General features: G+C 36.7%; 1 protein-coding gene across 1 annotated transcript in view; it reads right to left on the bottom strand.

Annotated features, from left to right (window-relative positions):
* Positions 1-1665: 1665 nt before the first annotated feature.
* The window catches only part of SLC27A6 (solute carrier family 27 member 6), a 76003-nt gene continuing 49905 nt past the window's right edge, over positions 1666-27763 (bottom strand). The window contains exons 5-10 of the mRNA XM_040444383.1: positions 21739-21933; positions 13162-13252; positions 9665-9863; positions 8015-8112; positions 6481-6611; positions 1666-2252 (exon numbers count right to left, since the gene is read on the bottom strand). Coding sequence (XP_040300317.1) covers positions 2076-2252; positions 6481-6611; positions 8015-8112; positions 9665-9863; positions 13162-13252; positions 21739-21933 — 891 coding nt within the window. The 3' untranslated portion in view covers positions 1666-2075. The remainder of the gene's footprint in view (positions 2253-6480; positions 6612-8014; positions 8113-9664; positions 9864-13161; positions 13253-21738; positions 21934-27763) is intronic.

Raw genomic sequence — 27763 nt, 5'->3', positions numbered from 1 at the left:
CTCTTTAAAAACGTAAATCCTTAGTGTCTTTTGTTTGAAAGGCATTTTGAATGTCATGCAGTCTTATTTTTTTATGTCATGAATTATTTTATGCGCTGATGGAAATTTTTTATAATCAAGAGAAAAGCAGAGAAACTCACTATCTCAATTTGCTACAATTACACAGAGGGCCCATCTTGGTCTTTATATGTATTTTCAATGTGGCTGGAGTTTCTTTTGCCTTTGAAGCAGTTTTCAACTGCTTAATTGTGAGGCTTTGTTTCCCCCATCCTGCTGTTGTTTCTTTGATAATCTGATCCCAGGTATTTTCCATTTTCCAGTAATTTCTGACAACGTTTTATCTACAGAAGACAGACTCTCTTGCCCGCCCCCCCCCCATCTTTTAGTGGATTATTGTCTTCATAATATTCTGTCTTTTACTGTAATGGATTTGACAGGAAAGGTGTGGGTAAGGGAGTGAGATGTGCATGCTAAATTCACCATCATGATCTAATCTCCAAAGATTTTAAAGAGGAATTAGTAGAAAAGTGTTCAGATTTATTGCAGTAAAGAGCACCCATAAATTAAAAATATGTACATAAAGGCAAAGCAGTTTTTTAATGGGAAAGGTAAAGAACACCAATCACCAGTATAAAAATTAAATGCTAATTTATTCATTCACTTAATACTTTTTTAACAAACAACATTTATCCATTCTCAGATAGTGGGAGAATACACTTATTTAATTCATTCTACTTATCATTTAAAAACTTTTTTTCTCTTTTAAAATTTTTTATTTTTGCAAAATTGATTATATTTTCTTTTTTGTTTTCCTTATCCTAAAGTTTGGCCTCTTATTTCTATGTTACTTACGGTTAACCTTTACATTTAAAACATATTTCAACCTTATAACCTTTGTTTTTCCAACAATGACAAAAAGGAACTACAAGATCTGCAAATTCTCTTCCAACCAAAATAAGCTTTTTAGCATGGGAGGCAACCTGAGGCAAAGCCAACTTTCCTTCTGGTTGCACAGGGAGCCGGGTTTACGGGCAAAGGAGCTTCCTGCCGAGCTCCGCTCCACTTCTCAGTCCAGCTCCACACTGCCCCCTGTGGGAGAAAGCTCGCTTTGCTGAGAGCTGTTCATGTGGTTCTAGCTTGAAGCACACCTTGGAGCTTGGCACTTCCAGATTGAAAGAAGTGCAAGGGTGCTTATTACCCTGTCCTTGCGATAGTGTTCTCAGTTAACAACTCACAAGTCTGCTCACACTCAAAGCCTTTTCCTGCCTCCGATCTTGGGGTTCATACCTGCATTCTTGTTCTAGTCCATTCTTTCTCTGTATCATTAGTGGTTTCTAGAGCTCTGTTGGATTTTATAATGAATTTGATCCCATTTATGTATCTTTCAAAAGTTCCTAAATGTTTCGAGCTTACCAGTTTTCTTGTTTTGCTCTCTCACACTTCTATGTTTCTTCTATCATCTGAATGTGAATTCAAGAGAAGGGGGATAGAAGTGCATATATTTTGGCCAGTCAGCTTCCTCTACTGGAAGTTTATAATTAAAAACATCAGAAAAAAAAAATACCTCAAGCGTAATTAGTTTTTGACAATTTTCATAATTCTTTTTTTTTATATTTATTTATTTTGGGGAGACTGCAAGTGAGGGGGGCAGAACCTCAAAACACATATTAATGAAGATGATTTTATTGAGCTTTAGGACAGGGCAGATAAAAATCAAATATTGGAGTAAAAATAAACCCATTTTTCAAAACTAGAAACTAAATATTTAAAAGTACATTTTTACTAAGTGTCTAAATTGTTACCCACTTATGTATCATTTAGAATCTTTACAACTAAAGCAAATATTAGTTATGCACTAAACCCCAAAATAGGTAAAACAAATAATCAACTAGAGTTTGTTTTGAATTAAAACAAATTAAAGTTCCTACTAAAAGAAAAGCTGTTGCATATTAAAGAAAATACAGCATATGTTGATTAATGTCCATTCCCTTCCTCCTTTAATGTTAAAGAATCACACTCTCCTCTCCTCTCAACTGTCCTAAGAAAACATATGAAAATCCAATACGTAAAAAATCTTAAAGTTTGACCTCCCCTAACATGATCTGATCATAAAGTTCTTTGGTCAAGGGAACATAAGACTTTTTCAAGTTATCCATGAAATAAAGTGGGTCAGAAATTTTCAGTGGACTAAACCCTTCTTCCACCAAGTGAAACTTCTGTAGTTTGAATGTCCCTGTTGTTTCCATCTTCTCCTGTAAAATAATTGCCAGAATTAGTGGAATCATTTAATATTGTCTAAAATATATAAACAAAATATTCAATAATGAGACTATAACATTTAATTATAACACTTTCATAACCATTGACCATCTCTCTATTTACTACTAATAATTCAACATTAGAAATTTTAAAATGCCCTCTAAAACACTGAAATCTTGGGGCGCCTGGGTGGCGCAGTCGGTTAAGCGTCCAACTTCAGCCAGGTCACGATCTCGCCGTCGGTGAGTTCGAGCCCCGCGTCGGGCTCTGGCCTGATGGCTCAGAGCCTGGAGCCTATTTCCGATTCTGTGTCTCCCTCTCTCTCTGCTCCTCCCCCATTCATGCTCTGTCTCTCTCTGCCCCAAAAATAAATAAACGTTGAAAAAAAAAATTAAAAAAAAAATAAATAAATAAAACACTGAAATCTTTAGCTCAATTTACCGCTGAGCTTTATTCAACCTGTAAGAATTACGAAAATTGTCGGGTCACCTGGGTGGATCAGTCGGTTGAGTGTCCGAATTTGGCTCAGGTCATGATTCGTGGCTCGTGAGTTCAAGCCCCACAGTGGCTCACTGCTGTCAGTCTGTCAGCAAAGCCCACTTGAGATCCTCTGTCCCCCTTTCTCTGCCCCCCTCACTTGCAGTCTCCCCAAAATAAATAAATATAAAAAAAAGAATTATGAAAATTGTCAAAAACTACGCTTGATTATAAACCCTCTAAAACACACAGGCTTATCACTTTAATTCACTGTCAGTATATTATGTACAGAGAAAGCTATTAGACACCAAGAAGAAAGAAGTTATAAAAGAGAACATTCTATTTCATAAGGCAGAATTCGATAAAAACCAGAAGGGATAAAGGATGATCTAATACTTGGGTTGCCAAACTCTGCACTAAGGTGCTTTGCAGCATCCCTGGTGAACTTCCAGAGTGTCCAAGGGATATTTTAAATTTTCTAGGTAAACCCTGTGACATCTCAGTCACCACTTGCAAACTACTAGCTCAAGGTAGTTCACAGTTCCTATAGTAGTTTGTGATACATTCTTTCCAATGGTGTCATGTCTTTATGAAACAGGGTTTTCAGTGGTTGGCATGATAAAAGGGAAGTACAGCTGAAAATCAATGTGGGACAAAGAATTAGGCTGGTTCTGTTCAGTCTGATCTAATCCCAGGGTTTGAGGAGTTGTATAATGCCCAATTTACATCTCTTTGGTACATCTGGTTATTAAAAAAAAAAGCATTTTTTCTTTCACGTTGTATGCATTACTTTTTCAAACAGCAACTAATTTGTTAGACTTATGAATTTGTTTTGACCCAAATACTGAATAAATCAAAGTTTAGGTATTTGCTTGACTGCAGAATGCCAGGAAATATTTGCTGAGACACTATAGATGCCATGAATCTAGAAAATTTCAGAAGCTCTGCTTTAAGGGATTTAAAGGAGATAAAATGGGGGCAGCTGGGTCGCTCAGTCAGTTAAGTATCTGACTTTGGCTCAGGTCACAATCTCACAGTTAGTGAGTTCAGGTCCTGAGTCGGGCTCTGTGCTGACAGCTCAGAGCCTGAAGCCTGCTTCAGATTCTGTGTCTCCCTCTCTGTCTGCCCCTCCCCCAATCCAGCTCTGTCTCTGTCTCTCTCTCTCTCTCAAAAATAAATAAACATTAAAAAAACACAATAAAAAAAGGAGATAAAATGTAACCCTTTGTGGTTGTTTCAGGCATGGAGAAGGAGCTTGTTTTAAATCAGATGACCATGTAGAGGTCCTTATAAAGGTTCTATCAGTAATATGGCCATTTTTATTCAACCTTCCGAACTAATTCAAGAGTCAAGCTCTCTGTGAATCTCCTTCCCTGATCTCATCCTCACTGTCCCCACCCTTTCCCAATACTGTCATCACAGAATTAGATCTATGTAGAAACACATACTCTTTTTCTCATTTTTAGAAAATTAGAAGCTCACTGTACTTACACTATTGATGTTCAACCTTAAAAGAAAAAAGGTTTTATAATGTGCCAGGTATATTTCCCCAGATTAGGTAATTTTTCATTAGGTAATGAAAAATTATTAGGCAATGGTTTAATAAGATCTCATCTAATTATAATATTTTAATTAACATTACTCTTATTCTAACTTATAAAGAATATCACAAATTTTTATTGCTATAAACAGTACTTTGAAGAACATCTTTATATATAACATTTGTTCATTTTTGATTATTTCCTAAGGATATATTTCAGAAAATGAAATTACTGAGTCAAAACATGTAAATTCTAAGAGTCTGATTATATATTTACCAAATTGTTTTTTAGATAGATTATAACACCTTGTGTTTCTACAAGCAGAATGAAAGGACCATTTAATTTCATTGTACCCATACTGAGCAATACCATATAAAAATTTTTTTTGTAAATTTATTGGCCAAAAAAGTCATTTTTTAATTTGTGCTAAACGGACTTCGATAAGATTTTATTTTGATAATATAGTTGCTTTATTCATTTTGTCAGAGGTGACCTATGCTTTTTGCTCTGCTTATATCACATCATTTATAAGAATTCATTTGTTAAATAAATATTTCGACTGCCAACTATCATGCATTATAATAAATGCTGTAATACAAATACTGTAATAAATACAAATACTGTAATAAATATAATAGTCACGGCTCTAGTTCTTTGAGGTGTTCAATGACACTAGAATATTTTCTAAGTTTGTCCAAGACTGATTTAGACTTCTAGAGTAGTTCAAAGCTAAAATATTTCTTCTGCTTCATGAAAGTGAATTGTAAGGTGCCCTAGGGGAAACATGTTTAAGATATTATTTAATCTATCAACTTATTGATAATGGAATAGTGTATTCCATTATAGTACACTATTTCTAGGGTGGTATGGGGAGGGCCAAGAGGAAGTAGGATATGCTTATAAAAGGGAAAGAATTCTTGTGGTATCAGGAATGCTCATATCTTGACGGCAGTCAATGATGAATGAAGCAACATGGGTGATAAAAGTGTATAGGCCTTAAAACACACACACACACACACACACACACACACACGCACGTGCGAATATAAGTAAAGCAGGAAATTTAGTAAGATGGATAGATTGTATCACTGTCTATGTCCAGGTTATAATAGTTTTCAAAAAATGTCACCACTGGAGGAAATCAAGTAATGAGCACACACAGGACCTTTCTGTATTATTTCTCACAACAGCATGTAAGAATGTTATACATTGTAGATCATTCTACAATGATCTCACTAAAAATTCCAGTTGAGAATGTGTTCCTTCTGCTTTGCATCCACTTACCTTTAGTATTTCAGAGAGTTTTAATGAAAATAATCTGAGGCAGTGTATACAAACAGAAAAATAGAAAATTATGTAAATATGTATTTATGACAGTTAAGATGATGTGTCCCACTGGCCAAGTAATGACAGGCCACAAAGATGCTCAACAAATGCTTTAAAGATGAATATGAGGCCATCAACTGCTCCCCTAGGAATGTAACAGTGATACGACAAATGTATCCAGAAAAGCTCTATGTGATTGGATGTTAAGAGGTGATAAGTATGAGCTTTGGGTTCACAATACTAAATACATGAATGGCTGAATAAATGGGCAAGCAAACTGATACAGTAGCTAAGTAAATTTTCTTTTTACTGTTTTTTATTCTAATAACCTAACAAGAGAATGCCCAGCTCTCAAAACAAATACATTCAGCAATCCCTAAAGGTATAAAGTCCCAGAGGGAGGGTAGACAGAAGGAGATGAAAATTAAAGGCAGAAGTGTTTAAAGCCATTTGCTTTTAGGCTCTGCACACATCCTGCAGACACCTTGAGGTCAGCTTGGTGGAACATAATTTTAGGCACAGAGCACCAAATGTCTTCACAAGGCTTGGGTGAGACGTAGTTTTGGCTTGAAACCATCTCTGAGGTCTTGAGTGAAGAGGCACAAAACGATCCCATAATGAGGACAAAGACAAAGACATCATAGCATTTCATCACACTCCCTTCTATAATTAGGCTTCGAACATGGCATAAATTAGCATCCTAATGATTTTCAGTGTTCTTGAGATTTTCTAATAGAAATAAAGTGCTCACAATATCTAAAAGATAAAATATTATTTTGTAAGTAGACCATCTCCTGGATTCCTGGTCTTGTAGTTCAGTTGAGTCTTTACCCAAGTACAATTACCTGAATTCTTAAAGGTCAAGCAGTAAGATTACCTGAATTCTTAAAAATCTTGGGCAGGCATAAGCTGGCAGAAAAGATACAACTTGTTCATAAACTTTCTCCAAGTCTAACGACTTATGTGGTTTTAAAGTAATAGAAGCCATTCCTGCTTTTCCTTCATAATCTGAAAAAAAAAGTTGGAGGTAGCATTAATTTTACAGGTACTAGGTGATTTTTAAAATGGTCCTGTTAGGGGCGCCTGGGTGGCGCAGTTGGTTAAGCATCAGACTTCAGCCAGGTCACCATCTCGCGGTCCATGAGTTCAAGCCCCGCGTCAGGCTCTGGGCTGATGGCTCAGAGCCTGGAGCCTGTTTCCGATTCTGTGTCTCCCTCTCTCTCTGCCCCTCCCCCATACATGCTCTGTCTCTCTCTGTCCCAAAAATAAATAAACGTTGAAAAAAAAATTAAAAATAAATAAATAAATAAAATGGTCCTGTTAATTATATACTAATTGTTGCAAATAGAGACATTAATCGTGTCACAGCAATAACAATGCAACAGTAGCATAAATGAGTGGGTCCTTCCTGGAGTATATGATTTGCTCCCCAGAAATAAGTTATAAACAGGGAATGGTAGACTCTATTCTTAATCATCCACACCACAAAAATGAAATAGATGGGGTGGAAAACACTATAAATAACCCCTAGTTTACATCCTACAACCATTAATGTAAAATATTAAGAGGAGACATTTATTTAGTGGTGAATATATTCCAGAAATATATCCATGTTAAGAGTCAATGCAAATAAATAAATAAATAAATAAATAAAAGACAACATTGTTTTCATATTTAAAAACTAGACTGCCATTTCCATAACTAATTCCACAGATCACTTACTGCTGATCATGCCACCTATGGATTTTTCCAGGGAATCAGAATCTCCTATAGCTTTCCTCCAGCACCCAATGTCTGTTAGAGTAAATATCCCCTCCTCTGCCCCCCCATTTAATACTCCCACCTCATGTGTCCTGGGCACCTACAAACATTAGTTGGAAAACATTGTTGTTTATCAAAACAGCACAGAAGAGCAAAGGGGCATAGCTATCCTCTAATTCCAAGCTGGTAACTTTTCTTTGCCATTTTCGCCATCATGAGAAATCCTCTTCTGCATACTTTCAAAGATAAATGAGGCCAAACAGACTTTAAAATTATTTTTGAAGAAGACTCAACTTAGCTACAAGTCAGTGTCATAAAACATTTAAACTAGAACATGTCCACGTTTAGTAGCATGTATAAACTCTAGTCATAAAGAGAACAATAATAAACTATGGAAGAGCTGTAACTATTTTCGAGCAGTGAGTCACTGACCAGAGTTTCCAAGCTTTACCTAAAAATACACACATACATTAAAATTAAGTTGGTACCTGATGGGACCATGAAATTTGTTAGCCTGGTCTAGAGTCACTTGCCAAGACAAGTCTAAGCTACTTATTTTAATTGATAAAAAAAATGAAATGTGGCATTAGTAAGATCATTGCAGAAGTGAAGAAATGTGGCACATTCTATTCGGAGGATTATATTCATACCTGGCACCACCACCCCATACACGTTTGTTTCCTGTATGAAATCCAACATCCCAATAACATCAGCAACCTCTGTGGTTGCAACATTTTCTCCTTTCCACCTAAATGAAAGAAAGAAGTTCTGATTAATACACCTATATTTGAAGAAGTAGGTACGCAGTTTTAGTTTTAGTGTCTTGTACGTGGCTCCGTGCCAGTACCTAGTAACTGAACACAATGGCAGATTTCAGAACGAACGGAAGGCATTTGTAAGGGAGCACACTGTTGACAAGTCAACAAAACCAGAATTGGTGTTTTAGTGAAAATTACTTTATCTGTGTTTCATTGGTATAAACTGGTTACTGTAAAGTGTTTTTTGGTAATACGTCATAAAAGGAAAAGAATGATAAATCCCTCTTTATTTAGGAGATGTATTAACAGTTCAGTACAAAACATTCCCTGTCTCCAATGACAGAGATAGAAAAAAATGAAAGGAAAGCTATAGTGGTCTCTCCACGTACCGACCCCCTTCAACTTCTAGGGATTAACCCCTTTGGTTCCCTGAATGCCAATGAATATTCTATTTCAGTTAAAATAATTTTACGTATGGTGAGCACATAACATGGTACCAGAAGGTGAAGAAGTAAGAAGTATGACTCATTTATTCATTCAAACATGTTTTTGAATGTCTCCTGTATGTTCGTCACTGTTCTATAGTCATAGACCATGACTAATAATTTCATAAGCCCAAAATAATCTTAAGGAATTAAGAAAGAAGTGTAAAAAAGATAAATTTGGCTCTTTCACTGTTTTTATCATTAGGTCAAGAATTAGACCATATTTGACCAGATTGGTTTCTGTTTCAACCCTGCCATTTAAACACCCAGAGTGGATGAGGTCAAATATAATAAAAATAAGTTCAGAGGAGACATATATACACACACACACACACACACATATATATATAATATTTTATATATATTATATAAACATATATATATTTATATATCTTATATATTTATATATTTTATTTATTTTTATTTATTTTAAATATATATATTATATAAATATATAAATTTATTTATTTATAAATATAAATATATATTTATTTATATATTAAATATTTATATATTATATATTTTTATATATTATATATTATATTTTATACATATATGAATGTCTAAATATGTCTAAAATGTCTAACGTTTATTTATTTTTGAGAGAAACAGAGATAGAACGTGAGTGGGTTAGGGGCAGAAAGAGAGGAAGACACAGAATCTGCAGCAGGCTCCAGGCTCTGAGCTGTCAGCACAGAGCCGGACGTGACAGCTCGACAAGCTGTGAGATCATGAAGTGAGCCGAAGTCGGACGCTCAACCGACTGAGCCACCCAGGCGCCCCTGTCTATTTTATATTCCAACGAAAGGAGCTCACTGATTTTGACCACACTGATTCATTAAAGTAATGATAAAAATTGACATCAAGATTTAACTTACGTTTCAATCTAACAACAGATGGTCCATGAATTTTTAAATGAGGAGACATTATTGAGATAAAAAGCGCTCTGTCTGCCCTGAAGGTAAAGACCAGGGCATCTAGAATGTTTCCATAGAGCCTTGCTTAGAGCATGGTTCACAGTCACAGAACCAGCAGTACAACCGATGTTATTTCATACCTGAAAGTGTCTCCAATACGGTCCCAAAAATAAAGGAAATTCTCCTGATCTTGGACCATTAAATCTCCTGTGTTAAAGTAAACATCTCCCTTCTTAAAAACATCACAAAGCAGTTTCTTTTCTGTGTGCTTCTTATTCCCAGCATAACCAAAAAAGGGATTATTCTCAGTCACTCGAGAAATGAGAAGTCCAGGTTCTCCTGGGAGAGAAAAGCATTTTTCAGTGATTGGATTAAAACGATTATTACACATATCATGCACGTACTTAAATGGTATCTGACCAACACAACCAGGGTTGCCGATCTTCCTCTGAACTTATTTTTATTATGTTTGACCTCAGGCACTCTGGGTGTCTGCATCCAGCATATCCTTTCACAGACTGCCACAGACACAAATTACTTTGTAAATACTAACAAAAAAGGAAAGCGAATGTCAACAAAACCATATTAAATTTATTTTACATCCTGCATGGATGACCAAAGGCTACTTTTCTTTTATGTTAACTAGATTTTAACACTAAGAATAATTACAACCCTATAAATAACCACAATAATAATGTTAATAACATTATGACTGTAGCGATGTTTATTGAGCATTTACTATGTAGCAAGCCCCATGAGCCCCTTGCAAATGCTAGCTTATTCCTCACAAAAATCCTTTGAAATTGATCATTAAAATTCCTATTTCACAGGGAAGAAATGGCCCAGAAGGGTAAAGTAAATTACCAAAGACCAACAGATGAACAGGAATGGACCCAGAACTCAAATGTAAGTCTAGGATTCTGCAGCAAGGTTTCTGTTCACTACTATCTCTGGTCTAGAAGTTATTAGAAGTTTAAGAAAATGTTTTATTCTTATGGGATGTTGTCTGGAAATCTTTAATGGGCAAGAGACAAGGCATAAAAGTTATTAGTATTACTTAGAAACATTATCTGAAAAAATTTTTCGATCAGATTTACTCAAATTGATCAGGATTTTGCCCAGCAAGCTGCGCGGTAAAAAACTACTTCTATGAGAATGATAGAAGACAAAGGGAAGCAGCAATCACTGCCTGAAAAAAAATTTTTTTAAGTGTCTATTTAGTTTTTCAGAGAAAGAGCGGGGAAGGGGCAGAGAGAGGGAGACAGGATCCAAAGTGGGCTCTGTGCCGAGAGCAGAGAGCCTGATGCAGGGCTCAAACTCACGAACCATGAGATCATGAGTTGAGATGTGAGAGCATGACCTGAGACATGAGATCATGACCTGAGCCGAAGTCAGACGCTTAACAGACTGAGCCACCTAGCTAGGTACCCCTGTCCCAGAACATTCTAAGGCCATTGTTGACTTCCTGTGAAGAGAGGCAACATCCACATGATTGATTAGACGGGGTTAATTCCAGCACATTGTAGAGTGATTTATATCATTTTAACATTCTCTATTCAACTCTCATTGCTTCCACTCATTCTGGACATCCTGGCTTCCAAAGATATACACCAGTGGCAAAGCCATGCCTGCTCTACTACAGAAAAGGCTCCTGGTTGTCACTGTCATCACTGACACCTCCATCATCATCATCGTCATCATCATCATGGCCATTGCTACACTTTCTGAGCATTTTCTGGGTACCAGTCGTTATTCTGAGCACTTTATTTTATGTATCCCATTTGAGTCTCATCACAAACCTATAACACAAGCCCTCATATTATCTCCATTTTAGAGGTGAAGAAACCGAGAAAGAGAAAGTAACTTGCCCAGTGTCACATATTTGCCAAATGTTGGAGATGGTTTTTTTTAACCAGGTTCATCTGACTTCTAAGCCTGTCTTCCATCACATGTTCCTTCAGTCTACATATCCTCTATTTCAGAAATTTCCAAGCTTCTCTTATTTCCCTTAGAATTTATGTTCTTCTTTTTTTCTTCGAGACACAGGCTTATAGTTTCTTCCCTGACAATTAATTATTACAAATGCTTAAAAAGATCATAGTGTTTCTTCTATCTGTTCTAGGCAAATGTATGCAAGGCAAAATACCATTAATAGAAAAAAATACTGAGTAATTCATAATGAGAATTGCAAAACACTAAAGCAGATGTTTGGGGACAATCTGCTTTTTAAAAAACCCTGAGTTTACATAAGCAGTTCTGGGATTCAAGTTCCAATGTCAGATATGATTGTAATTGTAATAAGTAAAATACACCAGGAGTGCTTGGCTGGCTTGGTCGGTAGAGCGTCTGACTCATAATCTTGAGGTTGTGAGTTTGAGTCCCATGTTGGGTATAGAGATCACTTAAACAAATAAAATTGTAAAATAAATAAATAAAATAAAACAAAACACACTAGTTAAGTGTGTGTATAGTTTAGAAATGGCTTTTTTTCTTGGACACAACTTATAGAGTTGCATTAGGGAAAGATATTTTATAGATGCCCTTAGGCTTGAAATTCAGAGGAGAAGGAAATTTGTGTTTTAATAGATAATGCTTATATTCTTCCCAAGCTTTGAGCTACCGGAACAAACCAACCGACCAGGCTTGCAACCTTTATCTCCACATTTGAAGTAACAATTTAAATGAAATCATCTCTGAAATGTAGTCCAAGCATATTCTGAGGCGGCAAAAAGTAATTTTGGCCTGATTTATTCAGACTGAATGTCTAAACAATTCCAAATGCACATATCTACATTTAAATTCCTAGACTGATTATATGCAGCAGCAAGTTAATTGGGGCACTTGCTTTTATTAACATGTCTAACCAAAAATCATCATAAAGTCCTCCGTGGGGGAGGAGGGAAGCAAGAGGGAGAAGAGAAGTGGGGAGGTAGCAAGCCACATGCCAGGCTCTCAGTAGGGTTCTACATCTATCATCTCATGTAATTGTGAACAATAACCTCATAAATAAATATTGTCACCTCTACTCTACATATGAAGAAAATAATCTCAGCCTGAGTGGCCTGCCCAGAGTTGGACAGTTTCTAAGCGTGAGAGCCCACATTTAAATCGAAGTCTGCCTGACTTTCCATACCTAGAATGATAACTAGGGCATTGTTTTTCATATTATATCTTAGTCATATGGGACATTAGTGCCACTATTACAGCTAGACACGGTGGACTGAGAAAAATATAAGCCCAGGAGTGCCTGCATGGCTCAGTTGGTTAAGCATCCAACTCTTGATTTCAGCTTAGGTCATGATCTCACAGTAGTAAGACTGAGCCCTTCGTCAGGCTCCACTCTCTCTCCTTCTCTCTCTGCCACTCCTCTGCTTGCTCTCTCTCTTTCTCTCAAAATAAACATTTTTTAAATAAGGAAATATGAGCGCAATAGTAATCTGTTCTAAATTTCAATATCTTACTGAGTGACCCATCTGGGATCCCTAACATCTAATAATTAAACTCTTCTCCCTGCACTGAAATTCCAAACAAGTCTGATCACATATTAGTAAAAGCCATTCATTCTAAATTCAGTAGTAATTAAACAGAAATTCAGAAACATTGCCTGAGGGGACGTGGTCAAACACAAGAATCTTACCTTTTTTCACAGGAGTACACCAGCCCTGTTCATTTCTAATGGGTTCATCTTTCTGAACATCATACTTTATCAAGTCAAAAGTGAATAAAAGCTGCCAAAACAAAATTAAACACACAATAAAGACAAAAACAACAACAAAATATTCATTTGTGCAGTGACACCTACCGGTTATGGACTTTTTGTTCTGTCAGTTGAAATAAAGAATGAGAATGTAGATTTATTACTATAAGTCATCTTTACTGATAAAAAATTAACTATGTATTTGAAACTCAAAACTGAAGGCAATAGTAAATAGCACTTGTATACTGGTATTTACTTCAATTTCATTTTATGTTGCATATTATCTTAGGAAAACGTTAATTTTATTCTTTCTTCCTCAATTACATATTCTACTAACTCCAGGTAAGAGGAACACTTCTTGCCTTCTTCAGAAATCATTCAGAAACAGCCTTTGAAATAAAAGTTTTAATAGAACTAAAATGTCAACTATGTGAATGCAAGGATTTTGTTGTCTACTTTAAATTTACAATCCCTTGAAAAGGGAGGGATCAGATGCCTAAAAAATACTTATTTGACATGGACTTTGAACTTTTTCCCTAGGCTTTTCACCTTAATGTCCCTAAACTAACTCGGTACCTCTGTGCACTCATGTGCTATGAGATGGTAAATTGGTAGAACACACTCACCAGATTGGGAAGCAAGCTAATTGGACATCTCTCCTTGTCCCCAAATATTTCCAGCTACCCTGCTCTTGTAATGTCCATGTTACCATGCCACGCGGATTCACAATCCACTAACCTGTGACCCTGGGAGAAAACTGCAGAGTGGTTCAATCCAACTCATTTATTTTATATATAAGGAAACTGAGGTTTTCCTGATCCATTAAACAATCTTATTAAGGAGAACTAGAAAATGGTAAGCTGAGATGGAGATAATAAAAGGAGGTAAGAAAAAATAATAAGGAAGGACACAGAGAAGACAGAGACCAAGAGGAGGAGAAACAAAATGAACAAATATAGAACAAGTGGGAAAAGATTAATAAAATTAGTGACGTAAATGTATTATTTAAAAAAAAATTTTTTTTAATGTTTATTTACTTTTCAGAGAGAGAGAATACACACACACAAGCAGGGGAGGGACAGAGAGAGACACACACAGAAGCCGAAGCAGGCTCCAGCTCTGAGCTGTCAGCACAGAGGCTGACACAGGGCTCAAACTCATAAACCATATATCATGACCAGAGCCGAAGTTGAGCGCTTAACGGACTGAGGCACGCAGGCACCCCGAGATAAGTGTATTATTTATCATTGAAGACTAGACACAAACATTTGTTTTTGTTTTTTAAGTTTATTTATTTATTTTGAGAGAGTGAGAAATAAAGCACACGAGCTGGGGAGAGGCAGAGAGAGAGGGAGAGAGAGAGAATCCCAAGCAGGCTCTGTGCTGCCAGCATAGAACCTGATGTAGGGCTCGAACTCATGACACCATGAGGTCATGATCTAAGCCAAAGTCAGGAGCCGGAAGCTTAACTGACTGAGCCACCCAGGCACCCCTATTTTTAATGTAGTAAAATCCACATGTAATTAGAATCACAATTCATTACTTGTGATGAATATAACTGACACCAACCCATGTTGATTGAGTGCCTACTGCATGTCAGACACTGCTACAAGCTTAAGAACAGCATTTAATTTAATGGGATAATTTAATTAATATTATCCCATTTTAAGATGTGGGTCAATGAGAGAGGAGGCAAAACAAAATATATTGTAATTCTAGACATAAAGATTCTTTATTAAAAGGCAAGCTTGCATCTTGTTGGTCTTCGTCTGTAATTGGGATAACAGCTTTCTGGCCACTTGCCTAATGACTGGTAAAAGGAGAGATTCCAGAAGTCCCGGAACTGCATTTATCATTTTGATCAAACAGGAACAGCGCCCTTGTTCATTACCAATCTCCTTTAACATGTTTTATAGTTTGAAAACTTTGCTCAGGAGCTGATGATATCAGCATTAGTGTTGTTTCTTTCAGATTAATTGGTCAACCACATTCATGGATGCGATTCATTCTACACCAAACAAACCTCTGTGCCTGTTGTCACATATAGGGGACTTGCAGGTCACAAATTGGGTAATTTTATCATACGAATGAAATTTAAATATATCGCAGCATCTTGAGATGGTCTGGGTCTGAGTATTAAGTTTCAGCTAGAGGGATTTCTATTTTTTTCTTGCCTTTGAGATTCCACACGATTACAAAAATGGCTGTGTTATAATAACACAAATAAAAGTAAATAAATCCCCACCTTTTAAAAAAATGTTTAAGTTTATTTTATTTATTCACTCAGAGAGAGAGAGAGAGAGAGAGAAAGAACAGCGGGGGAGGAGCAGAGAGAGAGGGCAAGAGAATCCCAAGCAGGCTCTGCACTGTCAGCGCAAAGCCCAATGTGGAGCTGGAACTCACGAACTGCGAGATCATGACCCGAGCTGAAGGCAGGCGCTTAACTGACTGGGCCACCCAGGCACCCCACATCCCCACTTTAATATCCCCTGATTGTATATGCGCACACACAGGTATAGGTATGTGTGTCAAGAGCAGAGCTGCACGGGATCACATTCATAACAGACTAGGTAAACGGATCCCCAGCACTGTGAAGCACACAACTGGGGGCTGTACACAGTGCCTCAGAGTTCCCATACATGTCCGCATGCTTTTGTCTATTCACATCTGTACATTTAGAAGCTGGAAAGGAAATACAAAACTCACTGCCTCTGTTAATCGGTTATGTTTATCTTGTTTGTTTTCTGCCTTCCCCAATAGAATATAACCTGCACATCAACAGAAATCTATGTCCACTGTGTTCATTGGGTTCACAGGGTGAGGCATACTGAAAAATTTTAATAGACTGTATAAAGGAGTTAATTTGATGAGCATCATTACAAATGTGTTTAAATTGATAGAAAGGTAGGAAACTGATTAATAAAATATACTCTCTGACAAATGAAACCATACCATTTTAGGAAGTGAAACCAATTTAAATTTCCTTGAGTTTAACCAATGAAAATGGAGCTCAAGTTAAATTACAGTGGTTCTTTAGTGTAAAAGATATCAGACCCTGTGAGGTAAAGAATTTAACCTTAACCGCAGAAGTTAACCGGAGGTCTGGCTTTCACTCTCAGCCTCTGGCAGATAATCTCTATGCCCCTCCAATGCCATGGCCAACAGTATGTTTGTTAGCCTCAGGCTGTTTTTTGGCATGTGGATAGTGACAATACGAGTTAGATTTAGTGTCTGAACCACACTGATAATGTGATGTAGGGGCGGGGCCTTGGGTCCCCTAGCTTGACCTCTTGAGGGATTGGAGATGGAGGTTAGCCCCAGAAGCAGCCAACTACATGTAAATGTGGACATCAAGGCTGGTGAGTTTCCCTAGCTGGCAATACTCCATGTACATTGTCACCTGTCAGTTCCAGGAGAGTAATGCCATCCTGTCTCCACAGGAAACGAGTAGAAGCCTTGCATTTGGTGCCCTGCTGATTCTGCCCCACTGCTTCCTCCTCCGTCTGATTTTAATCTATATCCTTTAGATCCTTTAGATGTAATAAATGGTAATTATTATGCATAACAGCTTTCTGTGAGTTTTGTGAGTACTTAGTGAATTATTGAACCCAAAGGGGGCTTTAGGGACTTCATAACTACAAGTGCTGTCAGAGGTAAGGGAGGGCTTGTATGGATTATTGCCTAACTTCATAGTTAGCTAAATTTCCTAGTCCATAAAAAACACCTACTTTTAGGGCACCTGGGCGGCTCAGTTGGTTAAGCAACTGACTCTTGGTTTTGGCTCAGGTCATGATTTCATAGTTCGTGGGATCAAGCCTTGCATTGGGCTCTGGGCTATCAGCACGGAGCCTGCTTGGGAGTCTCTCTTTCTGCCCCTCCCCCACTCTTCCTCTCTCTCTCTCTCTCTCTCTCTCTCTCTCTCTCTCAAAATAAATAAACTTAAGGGGCGCCTGGGTGGCGCAGTCGGTTAAGCGTCCGACTTCAGCCAGGTCACGATCTCGCGGTCCGTGAGTTCGAGCCCCGTGTCGGGCTCTGGGCTGATGGCTCGGAGCCTGGAGCCTGTTTCCAATTCTGTGTCTCCCTCTCTCTCTGCCCCTCCCCCGTTCATGCTCTGTCTCTCTCTGTCCCAAAAATAAATAAAAAACGTTGAAAAAAAATTAAAAGAAAAATAAAATAAATAAACTTAAAAAAATGCCTACTTTTAAGATAATAAAAAAGTTTAAAGACATGTGAAGGAGACTTTTATTTACACTGTATTTATGGACTTACTATGTAAGATGAAAGAATTAGCATTTGTGTTTCGGCCTCTGCTCCCACCCAATTCCCATCATCGTTAGTGCTATAATTATTTTTATATTTTCAGGATTTATACTTCCATTCCATCTATAAACATAATTTGGAGCTGTTCAATCTTCTATATTTAAATGGATTCAATCAATCCTGTTAACTGAAGGTGATGCCTTCATTTCTAAGTTCTGTTTTATCTTTAGGATGACTGGACATTTTCACTAAGTGAGTTTGATAAAGTATCGCGTTCCTGTAAATACATGGGTGTTATAGTCTCTGATTTCTTAACTTTTTGAGAACACCTCTTTAGACTCAAAGAACAATGGGGTCAGAAGTAAAATTCTTTGGTGAATACATTACTTTGTTTTTTTGTTTCTTTCTGGCATTGAGTGTTTTGTCCTCATTTTGAGAGAAGCCTGAGCTGTTTCACATCTTCAACCTACAGTTTGTACAACCTTTGTTTTCTCTGCCTCAGCATCTCCTTAGAGATCTTTAATTCGTGTTCAGTAATTTCAACAGCATATATTTTTCTGATGATCATCCTGCATTAAGTTATTTGTTCCTGGAACACAATGTGCTCTTTTGCTAAGATTCAAGTCTTTAAGGAAGTTTTCCTCTCTTAGGTTTCAAATAAGAGTCTTCTCTTTAATTTTCTTTTTCTGCAGGGACACCAATTAGCACAAGTCAGATAACTGTCTATGTTTTCAAAATCTTTCTAATTTATTTTGTATTCCTATTTGCTTATTCTTTTTATTGTGTTTGTGTGATGCCTTAATCCCATCTATCTTGCTCCCTAACAATGTTACAGCCTATAAAGTGGTGTTCATTTGTGCAACACTTTCATCTTCCCTTTTATTTTTTTTTCTTTGAGCTGACTCTATCTACTTTCCAACTCCTTTTGTTGATTGACATTTCCCTGGAACTTTCCTCTCTTTTGAGCTCTTATTTTTATTTATTTATTTTTTGATTTTTTTTAATGTTTATTTATTTTTGAAGGAGACAGAGAGCATGAGCAGGGGAGGGGCAGAGAGAGAGAGAGAGAGAGAGGGGAGGGGGGACACAGCATCCAAAGCAGTCTCCAGACCCTGAGTCTCCAGACCGTCAGCACAGAGCCCAACGCAGGGCTCAAACTCACGAGCCCTGAGTCCATGACCCGAGCCGAAGTCGGACGCCCAACAGACTGAGCCACCCAGGCGTCCCTGAGCTCTTATTTTTAAAGAGAGTATCATTGCAATTTTTGAAATTAAGGGGAATTAAGGGAAATATTCCCTGGTCATTTCGGAGGGCTTATTATTTTCTGTGCATCCATATTATTTTTTCAGCTACCTTTTATTAAGATTTATCTTTTTTTTTTTCAAGTTTTATTTTCTCTAGGGATTTTGTGTTTGTTCCTTCCCAATTATGTTATCCCTGGGTGTAGGGATAAGGAAAAGCCAGTCTGTTGCTGTTATCAAATGCAGGTTCATCCATCAAAGGCACTGTCACAAAATATAGTGTTTGCTCTGAGGGCACAAATGGCACACAGAGCCCTTCAGCTGTGTGCATTTAAATGGTAAATGTGACACACAAGAATGACACTTGGGTCACAGGAGCTCTGTGTTGATGCCTCTTCTTTTTCCTTCTCTGTTAATATCCCATCTTTGGAGGCTGATTTGTTTCTGAGACAGTAAGTGGAGAGGAGGCCTCCATGAAGTTTAAATTTGTGAGAGACAGACTTATCAAATCCCCCCACACGATCATGAAGCAATTATTGGTCCAAATTTTTCAGCTTCCCTGCTCTGTAACAAACTAATATGCAAATGCAGTGAGAAAAGATAAGGTAGAATTCATATGATATGAGGTACTATGTTTTTCATTTCCAAACTGAAAACATAACCTAGCCTAAGTTTAAAATCAGAAGTTTTCCAAATCAGTTGGAGACAACCATGCCTTCTTGCTTTATTGACAGTATTACAGTCTGACAGGGAATTTAAGACATTATAAAATTATAATGAAGTCAAGCCAGTAATGTAAAATACAAATCTTCTTCATTGTGCTCTTGTTGGATGATTACTTTGCAATGACTCAGCTTCACTAAAAAGCTTTAACATGAATACCAAATTTTTAATGGAACCATTGCAATGAGTTGAGAAAATTAACTGGAAGGAGTTGTAAACCTCGGTAGTGTCAGCACTTATTTTCCCAAAATTACTTTTCAGAATGTACATGCATGTCTGTGATGTCAATAAGACCCTCAAAATCCCAAAGAGCACATCATAAAAATAGTTTGTATCTTCTCAAGGTTACAAACATCAGAGCAATTTCTATCAGTTTTGAATCTATTTCTCTGCTTTTTAAACATTATATGCTTATCTCTTTTGATGCTCCTCACTGTTTATTTTATATTTCTTTAATTTATGTTCTTGACTACTTTCTTCTTTTTATTTTCTTTAGTTTTATTTCAGTTGCTTTTTATGTATTTAAAAAACACTTTTTTTTTTTAAATGTTTATTTATTTTTGAGACAGAGAGAGACAGAGCATGAACAGGGGAGGGGCAGAGAGAGAGGGAGACACAGAATCTGAAACAGGCTCCAGGCTCCGAGCTGTCAGCACAGAGCCCGATGCGGGGCTCGAACTCACGGACCGCGAGATCATGACCTGAGCCGAAGTCGGACGCTTAACCGACCGAGCCACCCAGGCGCCCCTAAAAAACACTTTTTAAGTGTTTATTTATTTTTGAGAGAGAGAAAGACTGTGAGCAGGGGAGAGGCAGAGAGAGAGGGACACACAGAATCCGAAGCAGGCTCTGAGCTGTCAGCACAGAACTTATAAGCCATGAGATCATGACCTGAGCTGAAGTCAGATGCTTAACTGAGCCGCCCAGGTGCCCCCTCAGCTGCATTTTAATTAACCCCCAGAAATGGATATTTAGCTCACAAATTTTCAACCATTCTTATGTGAGTCCAAAAATTGTGAAATATAATGCTTTCATCTTGATTCAGCTCAAATTACTTTTTAATTTCAATTATTTTTTTTTGTTGTTGACTCACTGGAAATGTAGTGATGTTTTATTTCCAAATATATGGGAGATGAACTAGCTGTCATTTAAAACATTTATTTCCACTTGAATTAAAATGCTGTTGGAAACATCATCTATATTCAACCCTCTGAGATTTGCTGGAATTCCCTAAGTGGCCCAGTAATCTTTGTGAATGTTTCATAAGGGCTTGAAAAGAATGGATGTTCTGCAGTTTTTTTCAAATTACTTGTATTTATTATTATTATTATTATTATTATTATTATTATTATTATTATTATTTGGTAGGCTCCACAACCTGTATGGAGCCCCATGCAGAGCCCCACGTGGGGCTTGAACTTATGACCCTGAGATCAAGGCTTAAGCTGAGACCAAGAGCTGGACACTCAATGGACTGGGCCACCCAGGTGCCCCTATTCTGCAGTTTTTAGAGGCAGTGTCCTATATATATTCATTAGCTCAAGTGATTTCTTTATTGCATTATTCTGTATCATTGCAGATTTTCTTTGGCTTCTTCTATCAAACATTGAAAGAGCTATAATATAATATCCTACTATGATTCCAGCCTTATTTATTTCCACTTGAGTTTACATACATTTTGCTTTATAAATTTAGAGACTATTTTCTTTACTTTCACTTTTGTTCCTTAAAAAATATCGATGACTATAAACTCTATTTTGACAATTACTTTCACCAAACCAGCTGAAGACATCTGTTCAATCTTTTGTCTTCCACAGTTGTTACTGAGAAATCAGCAGGAAGTTGTTTACTCCTAGATAAGTGATTTGGGGCAGCTTTTACGATTTTTAGTAGTATCTTGATTCATTAGAAGCCTGTACATAATTTTTGAGTGATATAAAAATGAAGGGTAAGCAGAAACCCTGCATTGAAAATACTCAGGCAAAATAAAAAGAGTCAAATTAACATGTATTAGAAACTTTGCTTGCTGTTTATACATTATATCATTAAATTTGAAAACAGAACAAAAGACTTCGGTATCATTATCCCTACATTATAGAGGAAAACATGTGAGATGGTTGAGATTTTCATAATCTATGTTCACCTAGAGGCCATGACTTTATAGAAATTCTCAACTTAAAAAAAAAGGAAAAAGAAAGGTGATAATATTTACCATAATTTACAAACAAAAAGTCTAGAAGAGAGGTAAGCAGATCTCAATATATTTCTTTTGTAAAGAAAATACTGTACTTACTTTGTGAAGGAAATTTGTTCTCCCAACGGATCCAATTTTCCCATTATGATTCATTAAACAAATGTTTCCTTCAGTAGCTCCATAAAGCTCACACATCTTAATATTTCCAAATCTGTCTAAAAATTCCCTCCATACATCACTCCGTAGGCCGTTTCCAACTGCCAAACGCACTTGATGATCCTTTTCTCCTTCTCTCTGTTAGAGGAAAAGATTTGACTTGTAATTGATTCATTCTAGTTCTCAGCTCTTTCTCTCATTATTATGACTTAAATGGAAATATCCAGAAGTTGGGTGCACATATGCAATAATGGAAGGGAATTTAAAAACAAATCATGCTTAACTCTGTTGCAGAACCACATCCAATAGCTAAGGAAACTAACACTGGCCTAGAGTAATATAGCTTTTACTATCTGGTAAAAGCTCTTCCCACATTCCAGATTATGAAAGCCTTATTTTGGTAGAGATTAGGTAAGGAAGAAAGCTTATTTCAGGAAACAAGCAATAGTTTAAAAGAATTATAAAATGTACCTGAGTTTATCCTCTCCGCTCTACTACTTACTATCTGTATAACTTGGAACAAAAGATTGAATACCACTATAATACTATAATTCTCATTTTATTCACTTGCTGAGAACTGAGAACATCTATCTCACCTATGTACTGCAGTAGTCATATAAACCCACCACATAGCAGGTGGGAAACAATAAACTGAGGTCATGTAATCACTATAATATATGACAGTGCAAATATTATGGCAACTACTTGTAAATATTATTTTTGAATGCATAATATTCTCATATTTTACTTCTAATTTGTATTTTAGAATTGAAAGAGAAAACAGAACTATATTTTCTTCTACATTCAATACAATACAATACATTAAGTAACATGAATTATACACTGACCAAAAATGAGAACCTCATACCTGTTAGAATGGCATTTTTTTAAAAAGATAAGAAATAACAGGTATTAGTGAGGATGTAGACAAAAAGAAACATTTGTGTACTGTGGGTGGGAATGTGCATTGATACAGCCACTATGGAAAATGGAATGGAGATTTCTCCAAAAATTAAAAATAAAACTCCCATAGGATCCCATACAATTCCCCATCTGTGTATTTATCTGAAGGAAATAAAAATGCTAACTGAAAAAGATATGCACCCCCATGTTCACTGCAGCATTACTTACAGTACCCAAGACACAAAACAACCTAAGGGCCTACTGACAGATGTTATCAGTCAATAAATAGTGGTACACACACACACAGGACTACTATTCAGCCAAGAAAAGGGAAATATTGCCATTTGCAACAACATAGATGGACTCAAGGGTGTTATGCTTAGTGGAATAAGAAGGAGAAAGACAAAGACCATGTGATCTCACTTATATGAGAAACCTAAAAACAAAAGCAAAACCCAAAAAGTCCCCAAACCCAAAGCTCACAGATATAGAGAACAGAAATGGGGAATAGGGAAGGGTGAAATGGGTGAGGGGGATCAAAAGGTACAAATTTCCAAATATGAAATAGTCATGGGGGTGTAATGTTCAGCATGGTGAATGGAGTTAATAATGCTGGGCTGAATATTTCAAAGTTGCCAAGAGAGTAAATCTGTTTCCATCACAAGAAAAATAAATGTGTAACTATCTGTGATGTCAGATATTAACCAGACTTATTTTGGTGATCATTTTGCAATATACACAAATACTAAATCATTATGCTGTACACCTAAAACTTACATAACGTTAAATGTCAATTATACCTTACCAAAAAATTAGAGTCAGACTATACTATCAATGTAGTTATGGTAAATCCATGATTCCCACTGAGCTACCTCCACCCTCATCAAAATACAAACTTAACAAAAAATAATAATACATCAACAACAGTAATAAAATAGAGAAATCAATGTCGATGACACTTAGAATTAAAAATGATCGGTTGATCACATTCTTTATCTCAGTTCCTTCTCAGTCTTAAAGGAAAGATTTAACCGATCAATTCTCAAGAACAAAGAGAATGTGAGTGAAAGGTCATTTTGGAAACCGCAAAGTAAATAGGTAACAGCCATGGGGAAGGCTGACATCAAAGTCCATAGGTGGGGCACAACAAATGCCCTAAGGTGTTATGGAAGCATTCTTCAAAAAGAATGAAGAAGGTAGAAGCCTGGGTGGAAAACAAGCAGCCACACCCACAGATAATGTTGGCACGGGTGATATACATCTGGGCACCTGCCCTTGCTACACATTAGGCAAATATTGGAGATTTCCCCTCTGGAGAAGTCCATCCAGACAGACACCAGGCTGGGTTGAGGAATCTACTGAAAATAGTAGTGTTAAATAAAAGGTGAGATCATTAAACTCAGGGCAAAACTAATCTATAGTGATAGAAATCAGAATATTGTAGGCATTTAGTGGGACAATGACTGATTCTTAAGGACATTCAGGGGGAAGGTCTTCATGAAAAAAAATAAAATTGCTTAAAAATACTTGAAGTGTTAAATCATAATGAGAAATTTCAGCTTCAATGGAGAGTTTGAGATGAATTAGTATTGCAATACTAATTCATTTAGATGCTAACTCATTAGGCATTTAGAAAGCTCAATGCCTTTTTAAAAAGGCTATTATTAGAAATAAGATGTTGCTGCATCCCAATGTTTATAGCAGCACTATCAACAATAGCCAAAGTATGGAAAGAGTCCGAATGTCCATCGATGGATGAATGGATAAAGAAGTTATGGTGTATATATATACACACACACACACACACACACACACACACACACACGGAGTATGACTCAGCAATCAAAAAGAATGAAATCTTGCCATTTGCAACTACGTGGATGGAACTGGAGGGTTTTATGCTAAGTGAAATTAGTCAGAGAAAGACAAATATCATATGACTTCACTCATATGAGGACTTTAAGATACAAAACAGATGAACATAGGGAAGGGAAGCAAAAATAGTATAAAAACAGGGAGGGGGACAAAACATAAGAGACTCTTAAAAATGGAAACCAAACAGAGGGTTGCTGGAAGGGTTGTGGGAGGGGGGATGGGCTAAATGGGTAAGGGGCACCAAGGAATCTACTCCTGAAATCACTGTTGCACTATATGCTAACTAACTTGGATGTATATTAAAAAAAAAAAAAAAAAAAAAGAGCAGAATCTGGTAATTCATCACTTACATACAATATCCAGTGCTCATCAATTTTACCTAATTTTAATGAATTGAGATTTAAATTTAAAAATCGATTCTTGGTTTGAGTCATTAGAAAAATTTTAACTGTATTTGGAACAACTTGGTCATTCGAATCTATTTGCTTTAACTGTAAATTTTGTGACCTCTACATACACACCAGATTCAGGCTTAGTTAAAAAAAAAAAGGGGGTTATAAAATATCTCAATTTTTTAAATATCTGTTATATGTTGCAATGATATTATCTTGGATATAGTGGATTAAATAAAACCTCTTTTTAAAATAGAAAAAAAAAGGATATGTGTCATCATTGTACATGGCAGGGGTGAGGGGGGTGGAAATTAGGGAGTAAATCTTTTCTCCTGGGTTGTGAAGACTTCCTAGGGGAAAATGGGCAGGACAATTTATTCATATGTTAATTTTTAAAATTAATACATTTCATTTTTTATATTAGATATTTTCTGTTCATCTGTTGAATTTGCTTTATGACCTGACACTAATTTATGATTAAGTCTAAAGAGTCTACTCCAGACCTGGCATGCAGAAAACTCTCAATAAATATTGTTGACCAATTAAAAAAAAAAGAAATAAAAAGTTGCAAAAGTCAAATTGTAATTATATTTTAAACACATTCTGTGCCTCAGCTATGAATAAAATTTACATATTATAATTTCTTTATAATAAAAAACTGATGATCAACATATTTTAAAATGATCACAATCATATTGGTACCAAAGAGGGAGAAGAAATGTATGTATATATGTGAGTAGGAAGTCAGGTAGATGACAATTAAAAATCAAGGGGTGCCTGGGTGGCTCAGTTGGTTAATTGTCTGACTCTTGATATTAGCTTGTGGGACTGAGCCCTGCATAGGGCTCTGTGCTTACCCTGGAGCCTGCTTGGCATTCTTTCACTCTCCCTCTCTCCCTGCCCCTCTCCATTCCCTGTCCCACCCCTTTCAAAATAAACTTTAAAAAAAGGAAGGAAAAAACCTGAAAAGTCAATAGTCATATACGTATTTTATTGAGAAATACGTGACTATATAACAACCCAAAATATCTTAAAATAATTAAGAATGTTTACCTGTAGAGATCAGGTATTGATAGCAGGGGGTTACTATTTATCTTGAGAGCAGATTGATTTTTTAAAACTACAGAAGTCCTTATTTGATAAAATAAAAATTAAAGAAACTAAATAAGAGGCAAACAAGAGTGTGGGTACATCAAAAATAAGACTCCAACTTGCTGATTTCCTTAGTCCCACATCAATAGGGTTTAAGGTAAACATTCTCCAGACAGAAAAAAACTCACTCAGACAAGAACAGCTCCTTCTTAGACAGAGGATTCTTTTCTACCACTAAATATAACCCTGAGCAGTTCTGTACTGGCTCCCAGCTCCCATGGGCATGTTGGATATTGCCTACCTGGCATGGAACTAGTTCTTAGATTTTTCCACTGCCATTTTTCTAGACAAAACAGTAGTGCTGCAAATCTTAAGAGTTATTCTGCTTGAACAGAGAACAATCTTTTATATGGTACAACTCTTGGAAGCTTTTCAGGTCAGAGATGAGTTTGAGCAAGTATCATTATTTCTAAAATGTGTTGGCACACTCCAGAAAACAATAAGTAGGTGGATTACAAACCAAATTTCATAGACTTTAACCTGTGTGGGCCACAGCTGTAGAAGTTTACTAAATAAGGACATTCATTCAAAATAATTCAATTGGTAGAAAAATCAAGTTATCAAAACTAGGATAAGGCTTTTGTCTGAAAAGATCAAATGCCCTTATCTAACTCTCAAGGTATCTCTATTCTATCTACTTCAAGCAGAGCCTGATGTAATGACTACATTAACCTGGCATCCACTGGCATGATGAACTGGGAGGTTGGTAGGGGTCAGGAAATGGAAAAAGGGGGTCAACAGAAAGGGAAATGTGAGAAAGAAAACATAATAAGGATTGGCAAAGGGAGCTTTAAAAAAGTGACCCTGGAATGTATGGAAATTGGAAGGTGGGTCTAAGAGTTGCTAATTATATTTGGTTTTGTATGTGTACATTTTATAGTTGCTCAGAAACTAGCCAGTACATCATCTAAAACACAACCAAAATTTCTCAACTCTCGCCTACAATTAAAAAAAAAAAACCCTTCTCTGTCCATAAATTCCTTCAACACTTCTTTTTTATTAATTTTTTCTAATGTTTATTTAATTTTGAGAGAGAGAGAGAGAATGCAAGCAGGGGAGGGGCAGAGAGAGAGGGAGACACAGAATCCGAAGCAGACTCCAGGCTCTAAGCTGTCAGCACAGACACCGATGTGGGGCTTGAACCGACAAACAGTGAAATCATGACCTGAGCAGAAGTCAGGTTCTTAACTGACTGAGCCACCCAGGTACCCCCCTTCAAACCTTGTTAGAACAAATTCCCATTTCTTCTAATTCTCCCTGAGGCAGGAGGTTACTACCTAAATATCTCTAGATATCTGAGCTGCATCGGGAATGGAATGACGAAAGCATGCATAAATATAAGTACAATTAGATGAATGAAGGAATACATAACACTTACATACATACATGTGCAAGAGAAAGACACAGACTGGCAGAGAGAACAAGTAATGAGAGAGACAAAGTGATGGAGAGAGAGAGAATACATAAGGGACAAACAGAGACCCATGGAAAGCAGGAAAGACACATAGTAAAAATGAAAGAAAGTGAGAGAGACCTACACAGAAAAAAGCAAAAGTGACACACAGAGCAAGGGACAGAGGGCAGGGGGAGGAAAGGGTGGGGAGAGAGAGAAAGACAGAGAGAAAGGATAGAGTATAAACAAAAGA

The sequence above is a fragment of the Herpailurus yagouaroundi genome, unplaced genomic scaffold, assembly GCF_014898765.1.
Source record: "Herpailurus yagouaroundi ecotype Mexico unplaced genomic scaffold, PumYag 192, whole genome shotgun sequence".
Classification (NCBI taxonomy): domain Eukaryota; kingdom Metazoa; phylum Chordata; class Mammalia; order Carnivora; family Felidae; genus Herpailurus; species Herpailurus yagouaroundi.
This window is presented reverse-complemented; position numbering and strand designations above follow the sequence as displayed.